The sequence below is a fragment of the Pagrus pagrus genome, assembly GCF_965226575.1.
Source record: "Pagrus pagrus genome assembly, chromosome: 18".
Classification (NCBI taxonomy): domain Eukaryota; kingdom Metazoa; phylum Chordata; class Actinopteri; order Spariformes; family Sparidae; genus Pagrus; species Pagrus pagrus.
Genome location: NC_140202.1, coordinates 1,672,300 through 1,695,758, shown reverse-complemented (window position 1 = coordinate 1,695,758; position 23,459 = coordinate 1,672,300). Strand labels below are relative to the sequence as shown.

The following is a 23,459-nucleotide window of genomic DNA, read 5'->3' as shown; positions in this document are numbered from 1 at the left end:
GTGGGGTCAGGTGGATAGGAGGAACACAGGGACGTTGGGAACAGAAGGAGGGCTCTTACGTTATCAGGTCCTTCTTACTCTCTTTGCACTGGACATACTTGGGCTTGGGGCTGGGAATGTTAACATCTGTGGTGTAGGAGCGGTCTTCCAGCAGGTCATGGAAGGGATCGAGGTCATCCTGCTGAGATTGGGTGGGTACAGAGTGAAGAGAGGACGAAGAGTTGAATGGGAGGAGGAAGACAGAAGGAGAAATGGGAAAAGAAAGATAAAGAGGGTTTTTTGTATCACACTCCATCATTATTTATTATTTATTATTATTAATTATTATACAATGTAATCAGAAATCTGACTGTTAAAATATATTTTATTCATTAAATGCCAGATGATGAAAACTCTTATTTTCTTTTCATTACACCTTTCTTATCTCTTTGTTTTTTTCCCACACACATTCATACAAACACCACATGCACACCTGTCAGACCATAGAGTCTTGTCAATTTAAATATGGTTGAACCTGTGTGACTATTGCGCATCACCTGTCAGTCTAACAGAGCTAGAAAATAGAATCCCAATGAGGAAATAATGACCCAGTGCCAAATGAACAGTGTGTGTGTCTGTGTGTGTATTATGGGTATGCACATGTTCACAGAGCATTCTTTTAAGAATTTGAGTGAGTTCAGAACATTCAGGGAGTTGGCTAGTTCTGTTCTTGTAATGCAGCAGTCAGTCAGTAGATGGCACTGTGGTGTAGTGTCACACTGCTGCTGGCTGTGTTATTTGGGGCTATGCTTTGTCTGCAGTGCATGCAGCCAGGGCACGACGGCTGTTGATGCAAATACGCTTTCCTTTCTTCCATGCTGGCAGTGTACGTACAGTAATGCCCATAAAGAGACAGGTCCAGATACAGCCCAAATTATCCAGTGCTCAAGCTGTCTCGGAGTGTATGATGCTGGGTCAGCCAGCGAGCTTCTCCAATTAAGGGGAGCGCAGGCTGAGAGTCAGACAGGAAGGAGAACGACACATGCATACATGCAGCGACGCAGAGCAGAAAGTAGGCTAGGGATGGAACTCGCATATACACGCAGACACACTCCCAAAGAGACGTGGGTACAGACACACACACTCATATGAAATTCACATCTCATGCACACCAACAGAGGCACATGTACTGTACATGCATGCGCCTGTACACACTGACAGGCACACCCAGCAGTGGTGCATTGATTTCCAGCAGTTCTTTGATGAGATGAGCTATTCCGATTCCCTCCCAAGGTGCTACTTTGCATAATTCATTTTGGAAGAGAGCAAAATGTAAAAACAGAAAGCCAGCACGCAGGGAGCATGATACAAACAGAGCAGATACCTCTGTGCATGGCAACGCTGACATCAATTAACATGCAGATTCATTAGGTTTCCCTAAAAAATCCCTAATATGACTTTCTAATGATTCAACATGTAACAGTGAGTCAGACATGGAGGAAAGAAACCTAGAAGACAATCAGACAGCAATGCAAATGTTTGACTTGGAGACACTGTGTTGAATCAATGGCTTGGAGGGAAATAATTTGGGCAGACACACATTGAATAGACAGTAAAAGTGATGCATGCCAACTGTGCTATCCACAGTTTCCAAAACAGCAAACTGTCGTATACTACTGCTTTATAATTATATCATTATCGTCATCATCATCACAACTGTCTGTCATTTGTTTATAATCTCTCTCTGCTTCTCTTCATCACTTGTCATCATTTTCATCACAATCATAGTATCATCATGACCATCTTCAAGGAAACTGAATATGGGATGCAGCATTCTCAGGCATAGAACAGAGCAGCATTTCAGGTTTAGCTATCAAAAACAAAATGTTTTTACGAAAAACACTGATGTGGTATTCTGCTTCATATAGCACAGCTTGATTAATCTTTTTAAAGTGAATCAACCTTTACAGGCACCTTCTTTGATATTTGAAACATGAATGTTTGCGAATTGATGTACCCTCCCTCCTGAAAAAATTATACATAATATCTAATTTATCTAGCAGCAATCAGACATTAGCGGTCAAGTAAGTTTTCAACATTGTCCTTGTCATTTTCTCCTTTACCTCTTTCTCGTCCTCATCTATGTGTTTGATCTTGGTGTAGTCTACAGGCAGGTCCCAGCAGTCAGCGGCATCCCCCATGCCATAGCAGCGGGAGCCGAGCAGGGCGGCTTGCCTCTGGGGGGACATGGGCTCTAGGGGGGTGAGCACTGAGTCCCCTCCTCCGCCGCCGCTGCTGCACAGACGCTTGCTCATACTCAGGTCCAATGTACCGTTCTCGTCAACATCTAGACCAGGACTCTGGAAAATGCATGTGGATGTGGGTGTTGTGCATGCATGTGTGTGTGTCAGGGGACAGTGGTCAGGACAGTATATGTGGAAGAGATGAGTGTGTGTGTGGTGAGTTGTGTGTTTTTAGTAAGATGATTATAAGGATGGTAAAAGGATGCACAGAACATAAGGAGGCAGGGAAGGAGAGAGAGGGATAAAAGAGAGAGAGAGTTTCTGATTAAATAGCAGTCAAACATATTCATATTCTAGGATCAGAGCTGGGCAAAACAGTAGCTGAGTACACGGTGAATACTAAAGAAGTACATGAAAAATGCTTGGATTTTCTGGTCTTCCAGTGATGTGTTTCACTTGTGAACTTTTTAGATGTCTGGAAAGATGGATCAAGAACACCTGCAGTTCAAATACCTGAAAAAATATTTTTTGTTTTTTTTGTTTTTAGTCTATCTAGGATGAAACATTACACTATTGCAGTCTACAGTAACAAAGTAGTCTTACACTCTAAGAAGGTCAAAAGAAGAGGAGGTGATCAGTGCTCAAGGACGAGTGCATCCCTCTGTGAACCCCTCCTTTTCTCCATCTCTCTCTGCCTCTCTCTTTTCTTCCATCCCGCTATGGTCTGACTGTGTTCTGTGCAGGCAGAAGGGGGTGTGTGCATGACTTTGTGCTGTGTGCTGTGTGAGACTAATGTGAGTGGACATCACAGGAGGGCAGGGGCTTAGGGTTAGGGGTGGGGTTGAGTGCAGTGATGAGCAGCAGTGGCTGGAACTAGACTGCTGCAAAACCCAAAAATAGAGGCAGAACTATACTGTGTTCTGGCACAAAGTGGACCACATCCAACAAGACTGACTGTTCACTAAAAACATTCACTTTGCCTCTTGAGTGTATGTTTCGATCTATGTATCTATGCACACATGTAGCATTCATTTCTTTAATCTACAGTGGGCACATACCGAAAGAGACCCACTCCAATTAGGATTATGTTTTGGTATGCATGTGTTTGTGTCCTTGCTGTCATTAATATCCTTCTCTCTGACTCCCTCTTCTCATCTCCCCTCTCTTCCTCATCCCCCTCACTCCCTTTCATAAGAAGGAAAGCCTGCTCTAATGCTGATTCCAGCTGACAGTGTCCCTAGGGGTGGATTCTCCTGGTGTCTGAAGCCAAAACCTCTGTGACGCACATTGACTCAAACACACAGGGTGATAGATTTGGGACTGGGCATGGCTACTGCAAGAGCTGTGACCAAGGACTTAAAAATAGTAGAAGAAAGGGCAAAAACATAATTACTGCTTGGTCATTAGTCTGTGTAGAATATCTCACTCTGACAAATACAAAGTACGGCAAAAAAGTTAAGAGTCATGCAAAACAAACACAGAGATGAAAGTGGTGCTAAACACAAAGAATGTTCATTGTAAGGCTGACACACTTGGTCTTAAAAACTCCACTAAATGTTAATTTGCATGTTAATTTGGCTAGGAGCTTGAAAAAGAGAGAGGAAGCAGAAGATGAGTAGGAAACAAGAAGGGACAGTAAGAGCAACAATAACAGTCACTGTAAAATAAAGGTCAAGCAGCTGAGGAATAGATCCAATGGCACATGCCTCATCATGTGTTGTCATGACTCGTATTGTCCTTGTGAATATGCTCAGCGGACTGCCCTCTTCTTGTCAGCCATCATATTATATGTCACCGTCCAATTAATGTGACCCACCCCTTCATATTGAATTAACAATTAATTAAGGGTGATGTGTGAGGATGCAGCCCACCTCCTTCATTAGAGACCACCCCCTCTCACTCTGCCCCCCAGTAACCCCTGACCTCAGTTGCCATGGAAATGGTGGTAGAAATAGGGCCACAGCGTGACAGGTCACTTGCTAATTCTCGCCACATTACTTCTGCCCACCTAGTTCAGGTCCTAAAATAAAAGCAGCATCATGTCCTGTCTTTCTCGCTTGAATGTTCTTTACTCTCTCACTGTGCTCACCATCCTTCCTCCTTTTCATAGTCTTTAGAAGGATGGCTCCTTTTTTCAAAAATGTCGCTGGTTTTCCAACCTAACAAACATTCATGGATGGTTTTTAATGCCTTTGAGTGCAGTTTAATAGTATGCAGATAACAAGATGATCTTATTTTGGCAAAATGTTGGGATGCCCATGGAACCTGTAACAGCGTTGCTAAGGGAAATACAGCTTCTCTAAAGCTGATTAATTTAAACTTTGTACCTTGTTCTAAGCTTTGATATTTAATGTCCTTTAAAAGACATTACATTATAACTACTAGAATAGGAGGTGGATTATGCGTTTGAAACATGCAGTATATGACAGCATTTTGCTGCCACCTTGACTAAAAGGAATTCTGTATAATTTCTGGTTATATTGAATAAGTGTTATACCTTTTACATTGTAATTCTGTGAATGACTAGACTGGATGAACCTTTACCTTTAACATGATTCTTCCTAGTTATAACAAGATGTGTTTCAGGTTATTTTCTTATTATTACTAGATAGCAATTTATCCAGTTTTAACAAGACATTTTTCTTGTTATTACTTATATCAAGATGTATATATATATAAACTGTATCTCTCTCTCTCTCCGAGAGAAAGAGAGAGAGATCTGCTTGCGTGGGTTCTTGCCGCGTACTCCGGCTTCCTCCCGCAATCCAAAGATATGCAAGAGTTAGGTCAATCTGTTACTCTTATTTGTCTGTAGTTGCGATTGTGAGTGTGAATGGTTGCTTGTCCCTATGTGTCAGCCCTGTGGTGAACTGGCAATTTATCCATGTTGTACCCCATTGCCGCCCAATGTCAGCTTGGATCGGCTCCAGACCCCCTGTGACCCTGAAAGGAATAAGCGGTTTCAGATATGGATAGATGGATATATATGTACTTGTTTTAATAATTAATATATTTATATATTTAATAATTATATATGATGTTATGTTGTCATAATATAGAAAATACAATAATTTCCAAATAAGTGTACCACATTAAAACACATGATCAATTAGTATGTGCTATATGTTGTTAAAACAAGTAAAAAGGATCAAACATAAACTGGCTTCACAAGACAGGTTTTTGTAAAACTTGAATAATTTGGTATCTAGTAATAATGAGATATAATAACATGAATTATGTTGTAAAAGTGAAAAGGATCACATTATAGCGAGAAATAATATTCTATGTGTGTTACACCTGTGTGCATTTGTATGACGTGTATGTCACACACTGAATGTGAGAGTAAGTTTTAGGTCTGTGGCATTTGGAGTGGAACATGAACCTGCCTGAAGGTAGAAACAACTTATGAAAAACCTATAGCATGGCATGCTTTGAAAATGTATTTGCATAAATGTTAGGTATAGTATTCAGTTGTAGTGAGAAGTAGTAGTGAAATTAATAATTTCTGCAAAAAGACAGGTATCGTCTAAAGGTACGTTTCCCAACATGGTAAGAAGGAAGACTCCCCAGAAACTGAATTTCTCTTTAACTGCTTAAGTACTTGGCCAGTGACTTTAAGACAATAAATACACACAGTTCATTTCAGTATTTAAGTCTATCCAGCAACCAGGCAGCAGAATGAGAGAAAGAGACACAGGTGGATGGACAGGCTGAAAAAATAAGGAGGTGAGAAAAGATGTGTGTGAAGTTTCATTCAGACATAGAAAAGAACAGTGTGCGCCACGAGGTGAGGTGTTGAGATGAAAGAGGGAGAGGAAGAAAAAAAAAGCCTCTGAAGTCTCCCGTCTTCCCATCCTGCCCTGAGAGCATCCTGCTTGTCTGGCCCAGGAGCAGGAGGAGGACAGACAATAAAATGAGGTAGGACCAGAGGAAGTCCTGACTGCTTCAGGCGTTTGTTCCTGCCAACTTCATTCCGTTCCACTTTTCTTTGGAAGTACGTTGCTTTTGGCTTTTATCCTTTCCTCCTCCTTTCTTCTGCCCTCTCTTCTTATTCCTCAGTACCTTTCTCCTCTTCTGTAACTCTTTCTCCTCTCCTCTCCCTCTGCACTTGTGACATTTAGAAGCCTCCCACCAAAAAGGCTTTCTTTGCTCTCTTTCTTTATTTTCAATTCTATCACCCTTGTTCTCATTCTCTGACAATCTCCGCCGTCAACATTAGCATTAAGTCAGCATTAGCCCTCTGCTGTGCGCTCTCTTTCTGGTCCCCATTTTCCAGCTCAGCATCTGGGCTCAGATAATACAGAAACATAGTCACCTTATCTCCTCAGAAATGACACACTGGGCTCACGCCGTGTCAAACGTTGCTTCGGCCTATCTGATCCCCAGACGGAAAATAAAAAAACTGCCCTGCTGAGCTCTGAGTGTAAGACACAGCCCCGGATCTTTAATGGAATGTGTGTGTGAGTGTGTGTATGTATCCATGTGGTGTGCGCAGCAGAAATCTCCCTATCTTTGTCAGTTTTCACTGCCAGCATTAGTATAATGAAGGACACACAGAGATGATCTGTCAGTGGATTTTTTTTGACTGCAGCAGGAGACAAAGGTGCAGTGAATATAAAGTCATGTGAGGCTGCAGTGTCAAATTGGGTAATGTTTGTAATATCCTTTCATTTACAAAATAAGAGTGCCCTGCTCAACCAAAGCAACAACCCACCAGAATTATTATCTAGATGATTATCTAGACCTGTTGATCTCAATGTTTTTTGTTTTATTAGCATTTTGTTGACAAAATGTACAACATAAAATGATCTTTCATCAGCCCTCCTACCTGCGAGCACAGGTCCTGGGGCTTCCCTCCCATGCCATGGGGCAGTTCTCTGCAGCGCGTGGACAGGTTGAGGATGGCCGTGGCTGCCATGTGGGCGGCCTCCATGTCGTGACTGTAGTCAAAGCTGCTCTTGCTGCAGGTGCTGCTGGCGCTGCTACCCCCACCCCCTCTGCCTCCTCCCGCGCCCCCTCCTCCACCTCCACAGCTCAGGCTGCTACTGCTACTGCTGGGAGCGTAGGTGCTGGTGGTGCTGCTGGCTGAGCTGGAGTTTTTGCAGTAACGTTTGGCTGCAGGACACATTAAAGACATTCGAAAGAGGGCTTAATGCATTTCAATGAATACTTACAATTATGTATGATATGGATTTACATGTTAATTGAATGTGTGTTTTCATGTAGTGTATGTTTAAATTAAAACCTGCAAACTTGTCAAATACTGTACACATTTTAGGATCTTGAACTAAGTTAAAAAGAAGGTGATTATTTACTCTGTCAAACTTTTATACTTTTTAGATTCAGCCTTGAAAATAAAACATTATTGGTCTGATAGATTTGGTATTTTAATTGACAGTCTTATCCAAATTTAAAATAATTTGCCACATCAGAAGACCCAACAAAATATTCTTACGTCAACCAAAATGTTTATGCTTAAAACAAATAATTGTGTGTTCATTAATGAGTTGACTACATCTTGAACACAAATAAAACAGTAAATCCACTATAGGAGAAGCTAAAGGAATGTAATGGGAATGTACAGTGAAAATAAACAAAGCCAATTTTATCTTGCTGTAAAATAATACCGTCATATCCTTTGGGGGAGGTGTCTCTTTGTCCGTGAACTTTGGGTGCGATGGCCCGTTTCCCGTACACTTGGTGGTTGTTACTGCCATCAAAGGTGCTGTAGTCAAAGCTGGTCTTGGAGTACTTCTCCAGCTCCTTGGCCAGGTTGGAGCGGGGCGTGCTGGTGGAAACATTGTTCTTGTAACCATACTGTGGATAGTCCAGTTGTTTGACAAAGCACATAGGCCTGGAAAATAAATGACGAGGGGGTGGAAGTTGGACCGAGGCACTCAACATTGCCCAGGGGGAGGAGAGGGAACTTGGGGTTTGGTTAATAAATGGGCAGATGCAAGGGAAGGGGCAGACTGCTATGGTAATAATCCAGGCTTAGAATATGGAGGATGATGCTAGTGGAGGGTGGGGTGATTTAGGGTGCAGGGCCTCCCTTTTATACACCATAGCATGGATGTTTTCTTCCTCTGCTTTACAAAAATAACCCTATAAACACTTGTATTTTTTCATCCCTAGTCAATAAAAAACTAAATTGAATTTCTGCGTTCCTTTTATTATACTTGCACACTTCTGATATGCTTTTATCATTTGATGTGCGTTTATATCCCTGATCTAAGACCAGAGAAAAATTAAAAGTAATATCTTGCACTGTTGATGTTCAGTTAGATATAAATATAAAATGTACAATTACTTATGACTTTTCATCATAGCATTTTCATGACTATCAGAGAAACTCTCATTCAAAAAGCCTTGCCTTTACTGTGATAAATGAAAACAATTTTGTTAAAATCTAATAAAGCGATTTGCCTTCAATAGTGAGGAGAGAAATGAACATGCCGTTTCTTGAAAGTATTCTCAGTAGACAGGAGAACATAAACATAAAACAAAAAAGGGAGACATAAAATCTCAATAGCTTAACAAATTGCTGGGGAAAAAAGAACAAAACATTCCAACATGACTGAGTACTCCTATTTTTTATTACAGTCAGTACACCTTAGCATAGAATCTATATTTGCATTTCCTCTCAGGGAATGACCACAGCTGAAGAGTGAATGCTACCTTAAAACTCGGTCAGAGGCCTGGTTGGACTTGGAGCCATCACAGCTCTGATGCTTCTCCTGGGCTTTGGCCAGCTTCTCAGCTGCAGCGATAGGACATCCTGACAGACTGAAATGAGAAAGTGACTTCAGTGGAATAGTGAAACATGCACCAGAGACACATTTTGATACGTGAAAATGTTACATTGAATGCACATGCTGTACGATGTTTGGCTTGTCAGGCTGTCAGCCAGTCTGCCAGCCTGAAAGCTTGTGCACCTCTGTTTGTCAGCCAATCAATTCCATTGTCTATCCGTTTGAAAGTAAGTGACTGTATTGACTTACTTTTAGTACTTTCATAACAACAAAATTGGTGATGGCTTGCATGTCTCTGGTTGAGTGGCTTGAAATAATTCTCAGAATAGATATTCCCTTATGGACAAATGTGCATTTTTACATGCATGCTGCAGCATCTTGTGTCCTTTAAACACATGCTGACAAGACACACACTCACTCACATACACTTGGGATCTACACCTACAAAATTTAGAGCTGTAAAACTTTTTCTTGACAAGTAACTGACCAAATGTGACAAAAGTTCATGTTGTTATCCTTAACCCCTATTATTCTCCATCCAGTCTGTCAACTGTAGTGTACCAGGCGGTGCTGAATAAATTTGCTTTGACAATGGCCTGAAGCCAGTATGGAGTTGTGTCCATGAGCACATGTCATCAGACATACCTGAATGTGTGCAGGGGTAATAGTGTGTATCAGGTTCGGAAGCGTGTGGTAGTGTATGGAGGTTTATAACAGCTCTTTCTAGTTAAAGTGAAAGTTTACTGTGCATGCCTATTTTGCACTGCAGCCGTGTCACTGAGCACGGCATGGAGGCATTCTGGCCCTCCCAGGTCTGCACCTCTCCTGTCACCCTGACTGAGTGGCAGAAAGGTGCTAATGGCTGCTGCTATGCCCGACTCCCTGAGCATCTGCTGCGGGTGACACTCTTCTTTCACTGTCACCTCGCCCCGTCTGACAGCACTGGCAGGAGTACCCTGCTATTTCAGTTTCTCCCTCCAAACCTGCACCTGATAGATGCCATTTTTCACCACAAGCTGATAAATGATTTATGCTTTGGTGTGAATTGCTGCATTCCAATCAGTCTCATTTAAACTGTGGGATAGTTAAGCAGCTGAACTATACTTTAATTATTTCTTTCTACCCAACATCATAAGACCAACTGTACTTATCCACACACAAAAGACAATGTGTTGGAAAGACAAAGAGAATGGATTTAACAATAACTAAATGAAAAGATGATGTGAAAAAAAACTGAGGATGACAAAATTATTTTAGGTAGCTCATTAGAAAAAAAGTCCCACTGTGAAAAAAGGAGGGTGCAACATGGACAGTGCCAGTTTCACATGGGCAGGCTGTCGCTTACCTTCTGTGGGAGTTTCTGTTGCTATTGACATGGCCGCGTCCCGTGCAGCCAGGCGTAGGACACTTAAGAACATTCTCATACATAGCCACAACTTCATATAGACAGGAGACAGGAGTGAAAGACAGGGAAGGTTAGGAGCCCCTTACAATCACGCATGAGCTCTATTAGTGTGTGAGGAGCTTGGCATTATAAACATCATTAAGAAATGAGCCTGTGTGAACCCAAATGACCTCTTCTTCATTTTAATGAACACTAGTTTAAGAGGGCAGGCAAGGTTTCCCACCATATTGCTTCCACTTACCCAGCCCTTTCAAATTAGTATTCATAGAATAGGGACAGTCATGAATAAAAAGATGTCATTTAAGTTTAACAGGACAAAGCCAGCAAGAGAGAGAAATGGAAGGAAATTTAGGGCATGCAGAGAGTAGAGCAACCAACAGCTAGCAATCATGCAAAACACAAGCCTTGAAATCAATGGAAGAAACAGACGGATGGAATACAGCTCCTTGATAGAGTGTGCTTTGTTATCATCTGCACGTTGTTAGGGTAGAGAGTGCAGTCTTCAATACCATTTACCATTAAAACAGTCCATAACTGTCTCAGATCCCCTCAGCAACCAGCCAATTAGATTAATGATCTATGGATGTCCGAGAGGAGCCGTCGGAGCACTGCAGGCACGGGAAAGGGTTGTCTTGTGCGCAGGGCCAAACCCCATCGGCACCAGCTTCATCATTATCATCCCCTTAAACTTTAACCCCTCGTCATCCTCCTTCCCATACATACTAATTGGTGTTCGGTGCAGGTAATTGGACAAAGCCTGCCACCTCAACATGCCACAAGCCAATACATTATGCATATCCCAGTTTTGCCCTGCCCTTTTGCAAAGACACAGATAAAATGGAAAGAAAGCACTTGGCCTGATTCAGTGGGCACTGACAGAACTACAGGGATGCTGAGGAAAAGAATGACATGAGGAAGCAATGTGGCTCCAAATGCCTTGTATGTTACAAAGGTAATTCATTTTAAAGACAAAACAAAGACTCCCATGTGAGCTGATTAAATATTTTAGCATTTGACAGAAAAGAGCTACAGGAATGGGAATTAATGAATTTGAGATATAATTTAATCATCATTTCTCACATTTCCCAAGGAACAGCCTGGTTGTACTGTGTGATTTCCCAATTAAATGAAGCCAGTGCATTAATAATACATTGTCCATTCAGTACAGCAAATGTGTTAACAGGGGAGATACTTGCCCATAGCTGAATCTTCCACACGGGCAGCTACAGGTATGACATGTACCCATCTTTACTTTTAAAGTGGTGGAGCAAGGTGTCAGACTGCATGAGACTATTGAGGTCATATAACAGAAACCTGTGACTGGCTGCTACATGGCTGATAATGCAGAGACCCACTAGCGATAAATCATGCCATCTAAAGCAGGTCACCTTTTTACAGCAACAAGACTGTGTGTATGTGTGTGTTTCACTCTCAAGTATCCTTCTGAAGTCAGGGAAGAAGTACTGAAGACGATGCCACAGAGATTAATTTTCTCGCTATTCCTCGCTCTGAGTGTGGCATTATTGCTCTGTATATATGTATATTTCTTGCATTTTTGTTTTGTTTTTGTTGATATTGATATTATTATTATCATTATTATTATTACTATTACTATTATTATTATTTCTGCATATTCTGAATTTTGAATGGGAGCAGCTGTAACACAAACAATTTCTGATTCTGATTCTGATTAAGAAGAGAACTTTTTGTGATCTGAAGCATTTTAGTGGTGTCATCTGCACAACAAGTCAGCCTGATGAACACAAGTGAGGAATAGGATGAGGAACACAGACATAATATTCCAAAATCTCCAGTGACAATCAGTTCAAGCCCATCCCAAATTCCATTCAGGGGCTCTAGATCCCAGTCAAGGTCAACTGCTCTGAGTCATTTAACATTTCTGGGAGGAGGGTACAGCTCAGGTTAGGGACCTTTGTGTGAGTGGCGCTCTGCAGAACAAAATGTATCTGTGACACTGCTAGTCTTTACAAGCCTGGGTTTCATTGTAACTGATTTCTTTGCCATTATGGCCCTCTTTTATTTTGATTGCAGTGTGGGTCATGGCAGATCATAACTTGATTTTCTCACAGCGGTTAATGAAAGGTGTAAAGGGGCTTTTATTGAGAAGTTTGCACGAGGTGAATAAGACTAAATAACTGGGGTGAAATCTCTAAAGGGAAAACTCACTATTGCCACTTCACTTGATCTTTGGCTTAGAGATATGACACTGCCTTTCAATTCAACAGAACATAATTGAGCAAGGAATACAAATAAATGAATGGGGTTTAAGGCATGGATGACTGAAACTTGCTCAGTGTTATCAAGGTCTGTTAAAATTTTCAAGTTTTGTGAAAAAGTAAATGTTAAGACTCAATTAACATTAAAAAGATAAACAGATTCATGAAATATAACAGCATGATATTTCACCTCTTCTTATCAGTCTCACAGTCAGTAAAACATGCTGCGAAGAAGCATGCTGCCATTATTTACCCTACAATGATAAAAGCAACAACAATTGATGGGATTATCGCATGCTTTTATCCCTGTCAGTCAGTAGTCTCATGCACTCAAATAAATCACTGATTGACAGCTTTTGACCATTCGCTGCATGGTCACTATTCACCGAGGTCTTATTTCCCATCTCATCACCACGGCACACTAGGCAGGCAATCAGCAAGCAAAACCATGGCCCCATGCAAAAGGTCACAAGAGGAGTGCAGCTGCAACCAAAGTGACCCCTCACTGTACCCCCCGCTCAAATATCAAACACAGTCCAGTCGTGACAGCAAGTACACAGCACACTGAACAAGCTAGACACAGCATTGTTTACGGGAAACATGCCGATTCCTGAATATCAAAGAACATGAAGGCCACAGGTTGGGTAAATAAGCCAAACCGGTGTTTGACTGGTGTGTGACTGAAGTGCTTACTTTCTGGTGGCACCCTGTCTTTGTGTGGACAGCCAGAGAGGCTCCGATGGTGGGGGTACAGGCCTGTCACATGACCCGTGCCGTCACAGCCTGGTGTCGGACACCGACTCTCCTTCTTGTCTGCACGTGAAGCATCTGTTACCAGAAAATCATACTAAGATCATCACATATAACAAAATGGTGGACTGCACCAAATAGCACAGATGGGGCTGGCACTATGTCAGCCACATAACTATAATTATAACTATAACATAACTCTATTGGATGAACATTAAAGCCTGGCTGATATCATTTTGCAGAAATTATTGGCTGGGTTAGTATTAGCATCTGGTATCAGTATCAGCAGATCAGTTGTCCAGTGCGCCGATACAAAAACTTTTTTAGAAATTATAATGCAGAAAAACATGCTTGGGATAATCTGTAATCATTAATTTCCCAATGAAGTTTTCTGTTTCAGTGCACTTATTTCATTTTAGATAATACCGTTTTTGGGTAAATTGTAAAATATCCTGCCTCTGTTTAATATCTTTGTCGCAAGTGTATGATAGCAACATTTAAAGGATCATTGCCAAAAATGTGTGTATGTCGGCCAATATATTGATATCTGCATTTTGTAACTTCCTAATATCTGTATTGGCATCGGCCCCAAAAATCGAGTATCGGTCAGGCCGTAGTGAAGTTGTTAGTCTGAACATAATGTTAAAATACAAATCATGATTTCATGATTATGTGCTATTTTCTAGATTGATAAAAATATGTAAAATCCAGGAAACAGTTTTAGTTGAAGAACCCACTTTTGTAACCAAATTTAGGCCCTTGACTACTGCAACCAAAAACATTTGAATTTAAGTGGATTTTATTTTTTATTCATAGTCAATTATGTATTGCTGTGCTTATTTGAAGAAATGCAGTGAAGATTGACAAGGACAAAGACTCAATAACTGGCTTGATGACAGATTGTTTGATCATGAGGTTTGTTCACTGTAATGAAATTGTAAATTTGTGAAACAATGCAACTCTTGTGTCGTTGACCTTCAACAAAAAAATTTAATCTTTCAGTTTAGATTCAATTAATGCACACACACACACACACACACACACACACACACACACACACACACACACACACACACACACACACACACACACACACACACCCCGGATGGGATTGTCTTTCTCTTCCCAAAATCTGGTTCTTCTGTTTCTCGGAAACCCAGATCAGATATAGTTACCCCCAAAAAGCAGCACTGTCAAGCCAACTGGCATCATTTCTGCAGATGTAACCATTCACCTTTAAAACACTCTGACTCTCAAAGAAGGTTAGGGATTCTTCTTACAATCAACATGCAATGGCTCTTGTTGATGCAGTTGACATTACCACTTGCAATGAAAATTAGGAACATTTAGAAATTAATAATAGTTTTGTATAATATCTTTTCATAGCAGAGTTACAGGAGCATAGTGTTCAGATTGTATAATCAATTTGGATCCATTTGAGTAACAGAAACCTTTATCTGAATATCTGAAGCAAGATTAGCAAAGCAGGAAAAAGGGAAAAGGGAGTGGCTATTATCTCATGCCATAGAAAGACAGACCACTGTTTAAAATTTACAGGCCTGCGCAACTTAGTATCTCCATTTAAGGCACTTACTGACAAACCAAAATGAAACAGAGGTTGTGGAATAGGAGCAATAAAACGAATAATCAACTGAAGGGGTAGAAGGGTTGAGAAAGAACAAATTTGAGAGGTGGGATGGAGCACACCAACTCATCCACTTACAACTGGTCACCAAATGAAATCCCTTGTCTCATTCATCAGATAAAAGGACCTCATTATCCACTGTGCCTGTCATCTATCTATGTCACGTTAGAAGTATACGAGTTTGGTTCAATATTGTGATGTCATGTCTGGCTCTTCTGTTAGCAACAGTGCAGTCAAGGCGGGCAAATTTCATGTTGATAAAGAACTTGGTCTGCATGTTAAATGTGGCTTTTTATTAAAATCAATTATTTTGGGGCAGATTATTACACTCACTTTGTGCTTGAACAGTAAGTTGGAAATAATTCTTCATTTCCACACACATGCATGCACGAGCGCACACGTACACATACATGATGCCTGTGCATTTTGTCTGTCACACTTCCATTGCAGAGGAGCCAAGTGGAAGGCATATTAGAAAGCAGGGGATATTGATTGTGGCTGGGGACGGTCTGTGCTTTGCATAGCAAATGGCCCCCATTACCATACCATCTCTGGATAATTAATGTACAGTCAGTTGGCCTGTTGTTCGTTATTGGTCATTCTGATACTGTTCAATTCTCATCTTATTCTCTTCGGAGCTGGGCTCTTCTCTGAACCCCCCATCCCCCATTCCCCCTCCCTCACTATGCTCTGTTTTATGAATCACACAGGAACCCTGGTCAACGAGTGTCTTATACTATCTTGCCTGAAGGAAAGATGTTATCGTGACGCAACTGTCTCACGTCCTCTCATTATTCCAACATTAGCCAGACACAGGGGCCATTGAAGGCTCTTGAAATTAACATTTGTGTGGCATTTAAGTCGCAATATATACCTGCTGTGAGTTGTGTGGCATTTAAGGTGTGATATCACCCTGCTGTGAATTAGCATGCTCTTATTTATTGGCCTCATCTGATACCTTCCTTATGGGAGGAAATAATTTAACATAACAAAGTCTGAATATTGTTGCACTAAAAGATCTGATGAGGAGTCAAATAAAGAAGATGAAATTTAGACCACTGTAAATGCCACTGTAGTACCTGTAAGACTGCTACTCTACTCTCATGTATGTAAGCATTTTCTGTACACTGTATAACAATTACCACTGATGGAATACTGCAGTCTTTGAACTATGTATCCATTTTTTGTGTTTGTCTTTCTGTAATGTAATGTTTCAATAAGTATCAACCTGAACAGTAGGTCACAAGCGTCATGACAAACGTAAAAAGCTTCTTTGTACCCTACAGAATGAAGCCTTTCTAAAGACGGAGGGTCTCTGTTTCGTAGCTTCCACTCCCAAGTGCTTGTGCAGGTTTAAAAATAGGCAGCTTTACCCCAAGCTGCATCGAAGGGATGAGATTTGCGGTCCTAACAGTCCGTGCAGATTGCCATTACTTATGCCTGACAAGCCTACCCTCTGATGTTTCCATGCTGGCCTATTTTAACAACATAAGCTGCTGCTGCTGCCCCTGCTGCTACTGAGATGCGAATTTCCAAATTGGCTGAAAAAGCTTGTCCTGGGGTTATAGTGAAGTTCCCAGAATGCATGTGGGCTGTCTAGTCTCCAGTACAGGATAGATAGAATATAGAGCCAAACAGTGGCAGACAAACATTTTACCTGAGCTTGTTAAATGAGGTAAACATGTCTATACTTGTGTAGATATGGTTTCCAATGGATCCTTGGTGTGCATCTGAGCATGTCCATGTTTGAAAGAGCCACTCACCTTTATGGTAGAAAGGCTTCTTCATACCATCAGGTAGCCGGGCTTTGCGCTCAACACCGTAACCATGCCTCTGGCTGTGGTCGTCATGGTTATACCTCACCCCGTCTCTCCTGGCAGCCTCAGCTGCCATCTTATCCCGCATTGCTTTAGCACGTTCTGACTCTAGTGCAATGGCCTTCTCCAACAGGGACAGGTTACCCTTTGTCATGTCAAACACTTCTTCTGATCGGTCTGATGTCACAGAGGCTGTGTCCTCATCAAAGTCCCGGTGGATAGAGTGATATCTGTCGTCCTGTGCACAACTGGAGAAGGCCTTGGAGCGTGGGCTCAGCTGTTCCTCAAGCTTCATGAGATTGTCCATGTCAGAATAATTCCTATCAAGCATTCGCCTGTCGTCTTGGCTGTGGCTGAAATCCCCATAGCTGTGATGCTGGGACTGCTGATTGGGATCCCCACATGAAAAATGAATTTGCTGGGATGGCCCATTTCGGTCAGCAGACTTTGTTTCACTTAGTTTCCGAGCCAGGTCAAAGCACTGGTTCCGTAGGCACTCCAGACTGCTTAAACACACTTCCTCATCGCTGTTTTCTATTTGTCCATTACTAGTTGTCTTAACTTGTCCGTTACCACCATTGTGCGCATTTCCACCATTGTGAGTACAGTCATTCTCACCCCCATTCTGAGCTGTACCATCCCCAAACTCCTGTCCATCTAAACTGTCAACCAGTACTGCACCATGACCTTGGGCCAGAAGTTTCAGGGAGTCCACCGTCTCCCGAACGACATCACTGTCAATGTCCAAACTCAGATCACCCTTCTGTGTTTCATCCCCTTCCCCCTCTTCTTCCTCCTCCTCTTCCTCCTCCTCTTCTTCTTCTTCTTCCTCCTCCTCCTCCTCCTCCTCTTCATCTTCTTCCTCTTCCTCCTCCTCCTCGTCGTCGTCCTCCTCCTCCTCCTCTTCTTCCTCAGCGCTGTTGGACGAGTTGCTGTTCATCTCAGATTCCGTCATGGCTCGGTTCGCAGCGTCTTCTGCGATCTTGCCCAGGTTGAGGAGGGACTTGGCCACAAGTTCATCGTAGTTCTCGTACTCGTCATTGTTGTTGTCATCCTTCTCCGTCAGCTGGCCAGATATGGCATTACTACCACCACCTTTACCATCGCCCTGGGCCCCCTGGCCACTGCTCATCTGACCATCCTCTGTTGGAAAGAAAGAACAAATGTCTTGTAATTTAATTTCCGTTATTCTGTTTTACTGGCAAATCAGATTTCTGGGCTTGGTCCATCTAAATTGGATAAGGAACTCTTTGCTTCCCCTAATAATTTACTTTGAGAGTCTTAACAGCAGCTTGTGTTCTGAATTGTGAATCAGCACAGGAAGTTAAATATAGCGTTTGGGGAAGGTTCCAGAGAAAGATGCTCTAGTAAAAGAGAATCAATGATACCAGGGACTATATCTTTAGCAAGTGTTATATTTGCCTTATTTCCTGGATGTCTTTCGAAAATGATATTCACAGGTCTTATAATTAATAGTATTGCTAAAGAATTCTGTAAATAGCTGCAAATTAGATAACATTTTATTCATTATTCAGCGGTGTAAATCAAAACACTGTGAGAAATATTTGAGTTAGAGATAGCAATTTTTTTTTACAGGAGAGTCTTAAATCTGAGAGATAACGTAGTGTTCCATCTGCCACACTCAGTAGCTATTCATCATTTGCTAAAGTTCTTTTTCTTTCAATCATCAGTATCTTTAGAATTCCTTTCACTGCCTAATTGATTCTGACAGGCTGCAAAAGGTTACTGAACCTCTTCTGTCAGTAATTTCAAGCACTCACTCCTGGAGCACTTCCAATCTCTCCTTTCACATTTCCGCCCTGAGCCGCCAAGAGCACATCACTCACACTGGCGTCACATTTGCCCCCCCCCGCCCCCCAACCAACCAACCAACCAAATTGAAGAGACAAAAGATAATAGTAGTAACAACAACAGTGCAATTGCAAGTGATGAAACACTAAATGTCACCAGGTTCAAAGACATGTCTGTAATCACAATATACACAATGACTCATCAGATCAAAATTACAAATATGAAGGTTGCTAACACATTACAATATGCCTTCAAAAACAAATATGAATAATATCAAACTACATACTTGTACTGCATATAGACTACACAGACACTCACACTGACTTTCCCTCACTCATGCCTAGTACATACTGTACACAAATATGCTTACACGCACTCCAATCTTAGAGTAACACAGTATCAGTGCTTTGGGGTGAAGGCTTTGGAGCGGGAAGAGGGAACAGTCACAACTGACCAGACACGTATTTTGACAGTGGAAGGCTTCTTACAGCAACCTCCTGCACCAGGGTTTTAATTTTTTATGTCATGAAACATGGCACAGGAACGCAATTTGAAGAGCAATCAAGGCACACAAAAAGGAAACAAAACAGATAAAAACACTGAGAAGCTCCAGAATGTCACCTCTATTACGTGTAGGAGACTAGAATCTGCCAAGCCACCATCCAGTATTGCATGATAAAGATGCATATGGAAAGATTTTTCTGCTTTTCTTTGGGGAAATGCTGCAGATTATAATGTTGTTAAGTCTTTCTGTTCTAATAAAGCACACATAATAATTGAAGAAGAGCTCAATGATTAGAAGAATTTGGAGAATTCATCAGGAAAGTGAATACCTTCCAGTGACAACAACAAGTACTGTGACCATGTCCATTGCACTTATCAAAAAGACATGGTAATCAGCTACTACCCATGGAAATAGAGAGCCTTGACAGGCTGAAGAGACAGTGGCAACAGTCCGCTTTCTCAATGTTAAGGGAAAGGCCTCGGCTGTAGGCTCTAATGAACACCAGTCTGTAGCAGATGTTTTCACATTCTGCAAGAAAATACAGGCATGGATGCTGAGATGCCACATCAACACTTTGGGTGGGTAGAGCTACACATCAAACAGGGTTAACACACTCCTCTCTCAGAGCTTCACTCTTAATTGGACTTGAAGGCACTGTCAGATCCAATCGTGATGCGGGGGTGTAATGCAGAATCTGCTGGAGAGAAACCTGACAAATCTGGTCTTGGCCACGTTGAGGGATTGGGGTTCTCCAATCCCAGTCCCAAAACTAGATCTAACCTATGTATTTTGTACAGTATCATGTGTACAAAAAGATGGCCATGATTAAAATAATGCTTTGATTCTGAACAACTCTAACATTCTTAAGATTTAATTTTGTCAAGGGACAAACAACTGGACATTATTTTGTTATTAAAAATATTTAGATTGTTCATAGTCCTAAAAAATAATCATGGCTCCAGTTTTAGCAATTTAATATGATTTAGCTCCACATAGGATCTAATATTTCTGGCAAAGGTCTTATGCAGAAGGTTAAAACATTTCAATGGGTGGGAAATAATTGCAAAGGAAGACCCTGCTAATTTCAGATATCACTTTAGATAACTTTAAAGAAATAGAGCTCTATGAAAAATCAAGAAAGTAGCTAACAATTTAGCGCCAGTGCACCTCTCCTCCAGCTTTTAGTGGGTTTAGACTAGCAGTGTAGTAAAGCCTTTGAAAATAACTATGCGTAATGCAAGTAAAATGCACAAATGAATTCATGAATGAATTGCCTAAAAACTATACAAAAGAAATATTCAGTCACTGCAGGATTAATACATTGTATGGTTTTAGTCATGCTGGACTAAGTATGTTGTTTCAGGTCTTTTATCTCATTCCAATGCAAAACACCATCAGTGTTTGAACATCTTTGTTATGCCCATCAGATATTACAATATAAACCACAGATATGCAGATGCAGTACTTGACAATAATGGCAACAGTTTAAAATAGATAGAAATGTTTAGAAGTGTTTAGAATTTTAGGGAAATATGTTTATTCGTTTTTTTGGTGGAAAGTTACATGAGAAGCTTGATATTCTCCTGTGTGTAGGGTAAATATGAAGCTACGCTTAGCAGCTAGATTACTTTAGCCTAGCACAAAAACTGGAAAGGGGAAAACAGCTTTAGATAACAAACTCCAACTATCAGCAGCACCTTCATTAATAACAACGTTAGATCTGGTTTGTTTGATCAGTACAAAAACCTAAGTGTAAAAACAATAATTTTCCATTTTACAGGGGTTATATGCCAGACTACTTCTTCTGGGCACAGTGACTTGCTGGAGTGTTTACTGGTTACCTGATAAGTGGCAACTGAGCAAAGATAACCCCATTAAAATGGAAAATTGGCATTTTTGTCTTCATATAAATAATCAAACAAGATATCACATGTTACTGAGATTTAGGAGTACTGTATATTTAAGTGGATCTTTCTACCTTTGGACAGAGCCAGGCAAGCTTTTTTCCTTGTTCCCAGTCTTTGTGCTAAGAGGGCTGGCTGTAGCCCTAAAATTGACCATATACACTACACATTAGAGTGCAACATATCTTCTCATCCAACTCAAAGCCAAATTTGTTCCTGAAATGTTGGACTATTCCTTTCAAATTCTATAAGGTTGTTCTAGTGCATTTGGTGTAATTGAGACATCTATCCAATGTGTTTCAATGATGAGAAAGCAATCTCACCTTGCCCTTGACTTTGCTCTCCTTCCTCCTCCTCTCCCTCGTCAAAGTCCACCTCTTCTAACGCTTCCTCCTCTTCATCTGCTTCCTGCACCCTCTCCTCATAGACCTCTTCCTCCTCTTCTTGCTCCACCTCTACCTCCTCTTCTTCCTCCTCTTCCTCACCCTCTCTGTCCCCTCTCTCCATCTCCCCATCTTCATGCTGCATTTGCTCTATGTTGTAGTCCATGTAGCCTTCCATCTCCTCCTCTTCCTCCTCCACTTCTCCCTCTTCCTCTTCCTCCTCTACTGTTCCTTCCTCCTCCTCTTCCTCCCTGTTGTCCATCTCTTCTGTTCCGTCTGTCTCGTAGCAATCCTCCATGGTGGAGTTGTTCATGTCACCTAGGTAGGTGCTCCTCTTAGGGGATGTTTCCAGGGTTTGTCTGTCTAGACTCTTTCTCTTCTTGGCCAGAGGGCAGCCGTACACACTGCAGAGGGGAGATAAGAGGGCAGCCATTAGCTGTTAGCCTCACCTGGCCAGAAGTGCTAATATTCATTTGCAGTCAGGATTCTGTGTTAAGGTGTTGTGCTTTACAAACTACATTTGGAAAGAATACAAAGCACAAAACAGCAATGGAACCCCCCCCCTTAAGTTCGTCTGCTGGGAGATATATTAAACTTTGCTTAACCAACATAATTAGATATGTAATCATTAACTATTGAGCAGTAATATTAAATGCTCTATTTCTTCCAGAAAACAGATACAAATAGATGAAATCTCTATCTTTAAAGCAAACAAAGCAGAAGATTAAGTTAATTTTCAGTTTCATTTATATTCAGGTAGCATCAATTTGTTCTTCAGGCAAAAGAAAATCACTGTGCATGCTCTGCAAACACTTTGTTCCAGACTGATATGCCCTTGTTCTGACGTGAACCAAGTGCAGCAAAACACAACTGCTTGTCTGGAATTGACTGTAAGAGACAACCTGCAGCCTGATTAATTGAATCTTGCCAAGGCACCTCAGATTTTAATGTATTCTCTGGCTCCCCTAGGCAGCAGGGGGACAGATCCTAATCTGATAATCTGTGTATTCGCTCAGGCTATTGATCACAGGGGTTTAATCCGTTTCGCTCATCAAACCTCTGAGAGCCCCGAACTGCTACCTGCCCCCCCAAAGTAAGCTGCATGAGTGTGACTTTGAGTGCTATTGTTTGTACATTTATGTATGAGTTTGTGTATGCGTGTGGCTGTGTGCAAACATTTGGCACATTTGAACAAAGGCACCCACACAGTCAGAATTATGATGAGTTCTGCTGAGTGTTTTGGCCATCAAATAAACCCCCTGTCCAGGCTGGAGTGTAAGAGAGCTAAACACGCTTTGGGCATGTTCACTCAGCTGTGAAATATCCCTGGCTCCTATTTTTACAACCTCTGGACATTTCCCTGCCTCTGCGCTACTTAGAGTAAGACCTGATGTGAATGAATGGCACAAGGCTGTGTGCGAGACTCAGAAAATGGTAGGTGTTAGTCAATGTGTGCTGGTTTTGTGGTGGAGTGGCTATAGAAAAGGATCATGGCAATGGTGAGGTGATATTGTAGGATGGTGAATCACAATCTTCCAAACTGATTTCTGTTTCCTCTTTTTCTGTTGTTATATGGTGAGTCCCACAGTGTAATATCTATCCATCCCGCTCTCCCTGACGTCCATCAGTCAGCCAGGGTCCAGTCAGCTGGCAGGTTCAATCTTGCACAGTCCAGGGATTCCTTAATGGTCTGACCCCCTGTACCCCCCGCAAACAGAGGCCTCATTGCATTAATCTAAGCCCACATGGAAACTCATTCCCTGCCTGACAGCCAGACCTCTCCCCCAGGGCAGCACGAAGGTCTGTGGGACAGTGAGGGAGTGGGGGTGTGCGGTACGGCACTGTGATCAATAGTGCTTGTGACTAAACATCTCAAAAGCACATTAAAATGCCACTCATCCTGGCCCCTCCATTTCAGGGCCCTCTCCAAATAAATCAAGGGCCAGTCCCAGCAGGTTAGCGGCTGCCAAGGCAGGCAGCCTGGCAGGAGAGGAGGATAGGTGAGTGGGAGGAAGGAGGAGGGGGAG

General features: G+C 41.7%; 1 protein-coding gene across 13 annotated transcripts in view; it reads right to left on the bottom strand.

Moving 5' to 3' along the window:
• The window catches only part of myt1lb (myelin transcription factor 1-like, b), a 124,348-nt gene that overhangs the window by 15,192 nt on the left and 85,697 nt on the right, over nucleotides 1-23,459 (bottom strand). For 9 of the 13 annotated variants that reach the window (XM_084381629.1, XM_084381627.1, XM_084381621.1 and 6 more), the window contains 9 exons: nucleotides 21,373-21,836; nucleotides 16,775-17,971; nucleotides 13,310-13,444; nucleotides 10,320-10,410; nucleotides 8,901-9,008; nucleotides 7,850-8,076; nucleotides 7,051-7,337; nucleotides 2,103-2,339; nucleotides 60-181 (listed from right to left, as the gene is read on the bottom strand). In XM_084381629.1, the coding sequence (XP_084237755.1) occupies nucleotides 60-181; nucleotides 2,103-2,339; nucleotides 7,051-7,337; nucleotides 7,850-8,076; nucleotides 8,901-9,008; nucleotides 10,320-10,410; nucleotides 13,310-13,444; nucleotides 16,775-17,971; nucleotides 21,373-21,836 (2,868 nt within the window). The remainder of the gene's footprint in view (nucleotides 1-59; nucleotides 182-2,102; nucleotides 2,340-7,050; nucleotides 7,338-7,849; nucleotides 8,077-8,900; nucleotides 9,009-10,319; nucleotides 10,411-13,309; nucleotides 13,445-16,774; nucleotides 17,972-21,372; nucleotides 21,837-23,459) is intronic. The other 4 variants (XM_084381630.1, XM_084381633.1, XM_084381631.1 and 1 more) reach the window with 3 other exon arrangements.